General features: G+C 21.0%; 2 protein-coding genes across 2 annotated transcripts; one reads left to right on the plus strand and one right to left on the minus strand.

Moving 5' to 3' along the window:
- Positions 1–25: 25 nt before the first annotated feature.
- On the minus strand, positions 26–6,946 carry PBANKA_1015300 (rRNA (adenosine-2'-O-)-methyltransferase, putative; the record flags this gene model as incomplete). Its single annotated transcript, XM_034565235.1, has 1 exon — positions 26–6,946. The coding sequence occupies one exon, from the start codon at positions 6,944–6,946 to the stop codon at positions 26–28; it is 6,921 nt and encodes a 2,306-aa protein (XP_034421952.1).
- Positions 6,947–8,136: 1,190 nt separating this feature from the next.
- Positions 8,137–10,979, plus strand: PBANKA_1015400 (CPW-WPC family protein; the record flags this gene model as incomplete). Its single annotated transcript, XM_034565236.1, has 16 exons — positions 8,137–8,188; positions 8,300–8,339; positions 8,494–8,510; positions 8,595–8,727; positions 8,807–8,907; positions 9,015–9,106; positions 9,210–9,248; positions 9,331–9,346; positions 9,426–9,511; positions 9,645–9,713; positions 9,847–9,955; positions 10,043–10,108; positions 10,238–10,299; positions 10,539–10,641; positions 10,740–10,793; positions 10,903–10,979. 16 exons carry the CDS (start codon positions 8,137–8,139, stop codon positions 10,977–10,979), a joined length of 1,116 nt encoding a protein of 371 aa, XP_034421953.1.
- Between the last annotated feature and the right edge of the window lie 563 nt (positions 10,980–11,542).

Below are 11,542 nucleotides of genomic sequence, written 5' to 3' on the forward strand. Positions count from 1 at the left end.
TGAAAAAAAAAAAAAAAAAATTCAACTAAAGGTGTTGCTTGAAATATTCATAAATAGTAATCGCTGCAGAAACATGAACATTCAAAGATCTGATAATTCCATGTCCAGGTATTTCCACACAATGGTGTAAAAGTAAAAGAATAGAAGATGGTAAACCCTCTTTTTCGTCTCCTAATATTAGTATACAATTTTCTGGGAAAATAAAATCGTTCAATCGTTTGCTATCATTTGTTTGCTCTAAGCCAATAATAGAATATTTCTTTTTTTTTTTGATTAAATATTTTATAATATCTTTTTTTTTTAACTCTTGTATATTCATCCATTTATTAGCAGTGGAAGAAATTTTTTGAAATTGAAAATCTTTAACAATATTTATATTGCTGAGCAATAATTTTTTAACATTAAAAATTTCACATGTCCTGCACAAGCCAGCTAAATTTGGGACTTTGTCAATTAGGGAAGCAATGACGATTAAATTATTTTTTTTTCTTAATTGATATTTTTTTCGAAATTCGTTATTAATTTCTATTATATTATCGATTGGATCGAATTTTTTTTGATAATTTTTTTTGGTTTGTTTTAAAAAATTTTCAAAGTTTTTATCATAGTCAATATTTTCACTGCTTTTATTAAAGCATGCTTCTCCGTTAATTATTTGGCTAGTTGTTTTTTTTTTTTTTTCTTGCCCATTTTCGCTAGCTAAAATTTTTGTATCTCTCTTATCGTCAATTGTAGAAGATATTTCATCTACATTCTTCCCATGATAAAACTGATTTAACGTTAACAATTTTTGTTCATTATTATATTTATAAATAGAAATTCCATCTTTTTTTTCTTTTTCTAACTGTATATTATACATTATAGAAGTCATTTCTTGTTGGACAATTTTTTTAATACTATCTATAAATGTATAGGAACTCACCAATTCGTTATTATATAAAATGTGTGTAAATGTGTTTGTATTTTCACAATTTATATCTTCATCAAAAAAATTAAATGAATGATTATAAGTTGGTAATAGCATACATATATTATTTTTTTGTTCGATAATTGAAGTATCCCAATTTTTAAATTCTTTTTTTAATTTATCTCTTATTCTTTTACAATCTTTATTATTTTTAATAAATAAATATATTTTCGATAAAAATGGAATTAATAGCATTTCTTTTCTTTTTTTTAAAAAATTGTATAATATATATTGTGAAATACTTCTAATTAAAGCTGAGTGAGAGGAACATAAAAGTACTATTTTTAATAATAATTTTGTTAATATTTTGGAAATATATGGTGAATAAAAATAACCATTTTGTGGATTGTCTTTACTAGTTATATTTTCTGTATCCCATATTTTATTTTCCATTTCATAAACTTTATCTTTTTTTTCTTTTTCAATATTATCATCCTTTATAGAAATAACATTTTTATTTCTTTGAAAATTTGATCCTTCTTTATTTTCATATTCATGTAATTTATTTTGCTCCTTTTGATAATTATCCCATTTCTTTCTATTTTTTCCTATTTGTTTATCATTATCTTTCTCGTTTAGTTTCCATTGTTTACCATATTGAATTTTTTTTTTCTTTATATTTGCAATTGTCTTATCCACATCTTTGGCAATTTCTGTTGTTTCACCTTTATTTTTTTCTAAGATTTGCCTAATAATATTTTTGATTTTTTTTCCTTTTAATTTTTGTGATGCTTTAACATTTTTTTGTTTTTTTACAAATATATTTGTGGCATATTTTTGCTGATCAACTGTCAATCCAGAAAAGGAATTATAATTAAGTTTTACAAAAGAATAGTAACTAAATTTAGATTTTAAAAAAATGTGTGCAGATATAATTAAAGAGCTAATAGTTAATTGTGCATTTTCACCATTATTTCTTAATATATTTTTAATTAAATGGGGATATAATAAAATGAAAGAAGAATTACAAATTGATGAACAAAACAATTCTAAATATTGACGAGTTGTACTAAGATTATCATATTGTAAAAGTGTATTAACATAAAAAATTATATTTTTTCTTTTTCCTTTTTTTATATATTTAAAATATCTTGAAAGGATACATAATGCTTGTAATCCTCTTATTTGAATATTATGACCATACGAAAAAGGTAATGGGGTAATATTTTGACCATCTTTTTTATTATTTTTTTGTTTACTTTCATTATCATTACATTTATTTTTTAAATTTTCGCGAAGCACATTTTTGTTATCAACTCTTTTTAAAATATGAATAATAAGCTTTTCATAAATACATAATATTATATTTCTTTTTTTATAAAATTCTTCTTTTTTTTCCTTTAGTTTTTTTTCCTTTGGAGAATCCAACATCTCATCATTTGAAATATGCTCAGTTTTATTATGTATCCCTATTTTCATTACGCAAATATATTTATTTTCTAAAATTTTAAATAGATTTATTAAAAATATCAATGTTAAAAGTCTTAAAAAAATTGATGTATGATATATTTCAAAAAATTTTGAAGGGAATATAATATGTTGGTTGTTTTCTATTTTGTTTAAAAAGTATGAGCAAATATTTTCATTAATAAAATTATTAAAATTTAAATTCCCTTTTTTTATTTTAAATAAATCGTTAGTAAAACTTTTTTGACAATCATATAATACACATTCTTTATGCATAAGAATGTCAACAATAATTTCCACAAACTTATCTAAATATTCATTGCTTATATTTATTATAATATTTCCATATTCAATTATACTAAAAAAATAGGAAGTTAAAAATGGAATAACAACACTTCTACATATAGACAATTTATTCTGTCCAATTTTCAAAATATTTTTTACAAAATTTAATAGTTTAAAAGATATATATCCATATTCTTTCATATCCTCGATTGCTTTATAATTTTCATTACTATATAATTCAATTTCAAATTTTACAATTAAAGGATGAAATAAAGTAAGAAAAGCCAATTCAAGTAAGTGTGTTGGAAATTTATATTCAGAAAATCTATCTATCAGCATTTTGCTTTGTTTTATTAAAAGGTTTAAAATTTTTATTCTAAATTGTATTATAGAATTATCTATATAATTTTTTTTATTTTTTATTTTACAAGAAAAAGTACAAGGTATTATATATAGTTTTATAATAAAATAAACATAAACCAACTCCTCTTTACTTACTTCAATGTCATTAACTATAGTTTCTGAAAATATTATTTTATTATCAAAAATATATTCTTTAAAGGTATTGTGTGCAGAAAAATATTTATATAAGTATTTATATCTATAAAAATTAAAATTTTTACAAAAATAATTTCCATAACCACATAGACTATTAATTATATTATTGTTTCCTACTGGTATGTGTGCGTCTTTTGGCATATTTGAGCTATCATTGTATATATTTTTCATTTGCATTAACAAAATTTGTTTATTTAAATTTTCTTCATCCTCTATTTTCCCAAAGATTGTACATGTATTAGAAACATATGCAAGTGCCAATATTACTCTCAAATTGTTATAATTTTCATCATCTTTATTTTTAATATTTGTTTGAGTAAAATTTTTCAAAAAATTAACGCATTCTATATACAAATTTTTACTATCTCGACACACATCAATATCCGTTTCTTCAGGTGCATTATCACGTATTATTAGCGACTTTTCGAGACCAGATGTATCCATATTTTTTTCTTTATATGAATAAGACGTGTTATAATAATTTATTTTATTGTTCAAAAAATATGCAGTTATATCTCCACAATATTCTACAATATCTGTAAATATAAACAATTTTCTCAGCATTTTATAATCAAAACAATGCTCAGAAAATGTTGCAATTATTTCTGAACGTTCAGAATTATTTAAGATATGCTCATTTAATTTTTCATTTTGACAAGGAAACAAAGACTCTTTTTTTTTCTCATATACGTTACCTTTAATAAAATTTCTTAAATTTCCAATATTTTTAACTAAAAATTGTTTAATATCATTTTTTAAAAATATATGACTTAAATTGTTTTTAAAAAAGTATAAAACTAAATGATAAACCAAATAAAAGTTATCATCTTTTTGAATACGTAAAATAATATTTTTATAATCCTCATTCATTTTTTTATTTCTTTTTATTGTTATGTGTAGCAATAAATAAAATAACCTCAAATATCCATAAAAATACATGTATTGATTTAAATCAATTACTTTATTAAATTTTTCAATAAAATTGTTCAAAAAAATATTTGCATTATTTTCTAGCCAAACATATAATCTGACTTGTTCAGGTAAATTCGTAAAATTACTGTCTAAAGTATTAACAAAATTAATTTTTTTATTTGTCAAAATTTCGAAATATTCCAAAGCATGGAAAAAAAAGTCTTCTTCAAAAATTTGCAAAAATGAGGAATAACTTTTTATAGTACTAAATAGATTTAAACTTTCATTCATTTTTATAACGATTTTTAAAACAAATATTTGCAAATCTTTTCTTCTACTTATAGATACATTTTTTATTTTATGAATAATATTCAAAATTATTTTACTCATAACATTATTTAACTCTATATCTTCATTCTCCGTGTCTATACATTCGTTGATGCCGTTTATTTTTTTATCAAAATATTTCAAAAAAAAATTATAACTTTTAGAATTTTCAATTATTTTGATAGCTTGAATTATCGCTTCAAGTATTATTCTGGCATTAGCATAAAACAAATTAATTTTATTTAACGAAATAATAAAATTTTGGATATATTCAATCGAATTTTTTCTATTTAAAATTTTAGAAACTATTAAATTTTTAATCCGAAATTCATAAAAAGGAATATCACCTTTTATAAATAGTGTAGGTTTTACACATTCTGGAAAAAATATGTTAAAAAAAAAAATATCATTTATACTATTGAGCAGTATGCTTATTTCGATTCCACCAATTTCTTCACTTTTTTTGTCAACATTTTCATCACTATAATCCATATTTTGTGTATTATCTGTTTTTGTGTAGTTTTCCTTTTGTTCTATTAATGCACACAAAGAAAAACGAGTTACTGTGTTATTATCATGTATCAACAATTTCCAAATTAAATATTCAATTAATACTAATATTATATAATCTGAATAATTTCCAAATGTTGTACATGTGAATTGTTTATTTTCTCTTTTTTTTTTTACACAAAAATTAAAGACATTATAATCATGGCTATCATAAAATAAAAAATTATTTTTTTGAAAATTTTTCAGATTATATGATAATATATTAATACCCATATTTTTGTTTTTATTATAATCGTAATATTTTTCATTTTGTTCGTTTTCACAATTTTTTGGATTTTTTATTTTTTTAATATTTTTTTTTTCTTTAAATGATGAATCACAAAATAGTTCATATTTTTTTCTTATTTGATTTCCCATATTTATTAAATCGATAACTTTTTGCCAATTGGTTTTTAATAAATGTATAGAAAAATTTTCAATACATTTTAATATACATTCATATCTTTCCCATGCCTCTAAAAAAGTAGAGCAATCTCTAAAATTGTCCATACTTGTATCTTTATATATATTTATTATTTTGTTAAATATATATATTATTTTTTTTAATATCCATTCATCTTTATATGATTCACTATATAATAACAAATAATATCGTACATCATCAATAAATGCGTATTTTACAAATTCAATATTATATAAATCATCTATATTTATAACAAGAAAATTATATATACTGTTCAGATAATTTTTATCTACGGGTTCATCTTTTTTTAGGTTCGTAACTAAGCCATTTAATACAACATCATTATTATTAAATGTACAAAAATTTGAGTTAATTTCTTTATATATGTATAAAATATATTTTTCATCATAACTTTTATTTTCTATTCCATCACAATTGTTTATAAAAAGTTCTTTTTTTTCATTAAAATTATAATTTGAATTAATTTCAGATTTAACATCATTTCTTATGAACAAATACATTACTTTAATAACTATCAGACATAATTCTTCATATTCCTTTTTGTTAAATATATATCTTTTAATTGTAAAAAAAAATGTATTTATTAAATAATTTCTTATATCTTTATCATTAATGAATGGTGTTAAAAGCATTAATTCTTTTCCTATTTCTTTTATTTCATTTTCCCATTCAATACTACATTGATCTATCTCTGTTTTATCCTCTATTATATTAATAAATAAATCACATGTATCTTTAAAACATAATGATATGTTATTTATTATGTTTATGTGGTTTTGATTTTCCAATGTCTTTTCTTTTTCATTATAATTCTGATTTTTACACAAAGGATCATATAAATTACCAGAGTTCTTGTGTATAACTCCTAATTGCTTTATTTTATTTTTGTAAAAAATATAATTCTCCTTTATTTCTTTAACATGATTTTCTATTTCTGTTTTTATACGATTTAATAAAATATATACAACACACAATTTTTTTTTTTTTTTTCCAAATTGAGTATTATTCGTATTTTTATCTAATGATACAATATCTTTATTTTCTTCTTTTTCAATAAATAATAATATTGTTTTTAAAATATTCAAAAAAGACGAATAATTAAAATCTTCTTTATAAGAAATAAGTTTATAAATCCAAGATATGTCTATGCTTAAAAAGTTTATATCATCAAATTTAGTAAATATGCATTCTAAAAAAATGATAAATATGTTTATTCTTTTATATATTTCACTATTTTCACTATTTTTTTTTTTTTTTTTTTTTGACAAATCTTGAATGGCTTCAAATCTGATACTCTTTAACTCATTTAATATATAGTTATTAATACAATTTGCTAAACTATATTTATCGATATTATTTATTAGAACTAATATGATAGAAGAAAACATATCCTTAATCATTCTACTGTTTTCATTTATGATATCTTTTTTCTTTAAATGTTTATTTGCGAAACTAATTAACAAGTTTATAATATTTTCCTCTGGCTTTTGCTCCATCTTTATATGTAAAAAATAAAACTATTCGTTATAAAAATGTGATTCAAAATTGTTTTTTTTTTTCAATTTTGTGTGCTAAATCATGAAGAATAATCGCATATTTTATTTATTATGACTATTTAATAAGCTATTAAAAAAATTATATTTCTTTGAACAATTAAATGATGTACTGTGTATTCGCAGATGTATAATCCATATATTCCGTTCTTTTGCATTTTTTTTGTATTTTTTTTGAATTTGTTTGCATTTGTTTGCGTTTTTTTTGGATATTTTTTTGATAATTGCTTTCTTTTTTTTAATCCAATAAAAAATAACCTTTCACTGACCATTTTAAATTGGCGTGCTCCATCATAATATTCGCTACTTCCCACAGAATCGTTGAGCTCAAATTGCAGCAAACTAATTACACGAATATTCCATAAACCGTATTGAATGGGTTTTAAAAAATATTGAAAAAAGAGTAATCTGAAGAAATCATATAGTCTTTTATTTTGTTTTATTTTTGAAAACTAGATAACTAATATATGTAAAATTATATAATAAGATTAGGAAATATATTTATAAACAAGTTCATTTCTTTATAAGAAATTTCTTTTGTATAATTAGGGAGTAGTGTTATTATTACTACTGTTTTATTTTTCTGTAACATAAATTATAAAAATAATTAAAAACATATTATTAGTGAATAACTAGACGTTTTAAAAAAAATTTTTTTAAAGAAATATTTAAGGGATATAGAAAATATATACATTTTTTTGTTATATAAAAAATTATTAATTTTATACACATTTCAATGTTTTAGATGTAAAATAAATTTACAAAATTGATATATTAATAAATGCTGAAAATTATATAATGATATTTTATTTTCATGCCTGTTCATTAAAATAGTTAAGTGTATATACATATACAACTCAACAAGTACGAACATTATCTTTTTCTTTTTCCCATATATATATATACAATTAAAAATGATTTAAAAACAAATTATTATAATGTAATATGCCTTGTAAATTATAATTACAATTTTTTAAGAAAAAAATATTAAAATAGTTAAATAGGGCAGACATATTAGTATAATTCTTTGTTCTTCGTGTCTATATACCCATCTACTCATCTATATTTTTTTTTTTTTTTTCCTGTTTTTCTTCACAACTTTGGCATTAAAATTTTGTTGCTTTATATTGAACATGGTTCGAAGACTGTTTTTTGGGTTTTTCTTTATTTTGGCAGTAAAGAATGGTTTATAAAAAATAAACAAATACATATTCCCAGCTTTTTTAACTTTATGACAACATTATACTAATCATATAGTTAAATATAAATAAAAAATCACATAATTTTTTATCGTAGTTTGTTCGAAAAATAATGCAACCTGCCAAAGAGATTACTCGTATACATATTTTTTGTTTTAAAAATAATGAATTACATATATGCATTCGTCATATTTGTTAATGTGTACATGCTAATCTAACAAATATATTAAAAACAAATAAAATAAATTATGCTCAAATTATTTTTCATATATTTTTTTTCTTCTTGACAAGACAAAACTGTGCAGAAGGTATTTTAAAATATAAAAAAAAATACATGCATAAATATATATTATAGGATTATTATTTTATGTATATATTTTTTATTTTTCAAGGGTGGGCAAAATTAAATAATACTGAAGAATGCATATCACCATTGTCTTATAAAGGACCTTGCCCCCGTTTCCTTAAATTTGAAAAAGATAAAAAAAAAAAAATAATATTAGAGAGCCATTGTAATATTTACTGGTATATATATATTAGTTGGTTTTATTTAAACATGTAGAATATTTTCCAATTCCTATTTTTTTTTTTTTTTTTTTTTAAGGCCTTGTATCAAGGAATGTGAAAAAGACTATTCTTTACAATGCCCCGAAAAATGGGAACTTGAAAGTGAAAAAACTTGCCACCCATTGGGAACTTATGAAGGTTCATAAAAAAAAAAATATATATATATATATATATATATTTTTATATTTATTTATATATACAAAATAACAATTATATATCAATTTATTATATTAAACAAATTATAGGAACATGCTTACTTGTTCATGATTTCTCAAATTTTACTAATGAACAAAAAGAAATTTGGAGTAATAAGTGTGCAACAACATGGCCGTGTAAGGTTAGATTTTTTAAATAATATATATATTAATATGAAATAAACATATTTTTATTTAAAAAATTGTTAAAATAAATAATTATAATTTTCTACTATTTTTTTTAAGAAAACGTGTGTAAAGGATTATTCAAAACAATGCCCACAAGTAATATATAAAAATTACAATAATTTTAATAGGCAATTAATATTTCTATATGTTTTCTCTCATTTTTTTTTTAATTTTATAGGGATGGATTAAAGACAGTAAATACAATCCATAGGTCAAAATAATTTAAAAAAATATATTAATATGTTATTTGACAATTTTTTATTGTTAAAATAGATAATGGAACTTGCTTTGCTCAAAATAATTATCTCGGGCCTTGCCTTTCAAGAGCATCCTTAATAAATTTTGATGAAGATATGAAAGTTAAATTATTGAAAAAAATATTAATTTGTTATATATATGGAACCTATGACTTGTCTACAACAATATGCATGTTCATAATTAATCACGTTTTGTTCTACGAAATGTTACGAATTTATGAATGCATATCTTTAGGTTGCCTTTGAAAAGCTATGCATGGTGAATTATCCATGTTTACGAAATTGCAAAATAGATGAAAGCGATGTAATTATTTATAAAAAACATATAAAATATTGAAAATGTGCATTTTAGTAATAATATTATTCATTCGTTATAATTGTAAAAAACAAATGCCTGCTAATTCTTATTTTTTATTATTTTTTCGAATCATATATAGCCCTGCCCAAAAAATTGGATACTAAAATCAAACTATTTAGGAAATCCGGATAGCTGCCTTGCCCCTGATGATTACAATGGACATTGTGAAGATCAAACACAATTTATTGGTGTGTATAAACTAAAATAAGTTGTAAATACTTATTTATATTTCTATTTGTGTACACATATTCAAACTAAAATAATATTTTTTGAAGGTATCGATACAAATTTAAAAGAGAGCATGGAATATGAGTGTGGAATAAAATGGTCATGTATTGATGGTAAATAACTGAATAAAAAAAAAAAATAGCTAGCTATATAGCTAATTATATATTTATTTTTGTGTAATACAATAATATATTATCTATTATATACTCTGAATTTACGATTTATTTAATTTTCAATTGTAGAACATCCAACCTATATTATTTATGAAGAATTTTGCCCAGAAAATTGGATAAAAAATGAAAAGGTAAAATAAAAATATCAAATAATCCCACACAAAATTAAAACATACATTTATTTTTACACAATTTTATATATATGCTTGTGTTGGGTACCTTGGATTTTGTACATTATCAAATTGTTAGGGACAAAAAAAAATACTTATTTAATTTTTACACACACTTAAATATTGTTTTCACAAAATATATTTTGTAAAGTTTGCAATTGTCTATTCATTATTTCATCAATTTGTTAATATATTTTTAGCACTGTATTGCACCCTTGAATTATTCTGGCCCTTGCTCAAAAAAAAAAATATTTGAAGGATTTACTTTGGAGATAAAAAAAGCATATGCAGAAGAATGCAACTGTTAGATTTTATTTTTCTTAAGCAGTAGATCGGCTAATTAGTCAAATAACTAACCAAATAATTAATTAAATTTTTTTTTTTTTTTTTCATATTTTCAGTTGAATGGCCATCCTCTAACAAACTTGCTCCAAAGAATTTCCCGAAAATACAAAGTAAGAAATAAAAACTGCAGAAAAATAAACAAATAAAACTGTATAATAATAAATATTATTTATATGTGTGCATTCTTTCCAATCTAAAAAACAAAATATTTTATGATAGCGTTGAGGGCGAGGAAATATAATATGGGTGTAATTGAGCCAATAAGTGGGGAAATAGTTTCAAACCTTGTTATATAATAATAAAAAAAAATATATAAAATAGACAAATAAATGGATAGAAAAATATTGTATGTTGTTTTTATTTGCTCATTTTTGAAAATAAGACTATTAATTATAATAAATTCATATATATATTAAAATATTGTTAATAAATATGTATATTTTTTTAACATAATAATATATACAAATAATTATATGTAGTTTTTTTTTTTTTTTTGAGATTACATTTTATATTTTTGTTTAAATTTTTTGATTGAAAATGTGTAAAATAACATTATATATACTTAACGAAATAATATTCATCAAAATGATGAAAATAAAAAAATAACTTTGAATTAAAAGATAAATTTATATAACTTAATAAAAAATATTGGGATACATTTAATTGTTAAAAAGTGACTATATATATTTTAGTGATTATATGAAAGGTTCAATTTGTTTTTTACAAAAATTGGAAAATATCATTTATCTTACTTTTTTTTAATTTTTTGCAATTACCGCAGTTTTTATGCGCACTCAGAACTGGGGCTATACTGAGCATGTGTACTTTTTCGCATAAAATAAATAAAAAGGGAAAATAA

The sequence above is a fragment of the Plasmodium berghei genome (genome assembly GCF_900002375.2).
Source record: "Plasmodium berghei ANKA genome assembly, chromosome: 10".
Lineage (NCBI taxonomy): Eukaryota > Apicomplexa > Aconoidasida > Haemosporida > Plasmodiidae > Plasmodium > Plasmodium berghei.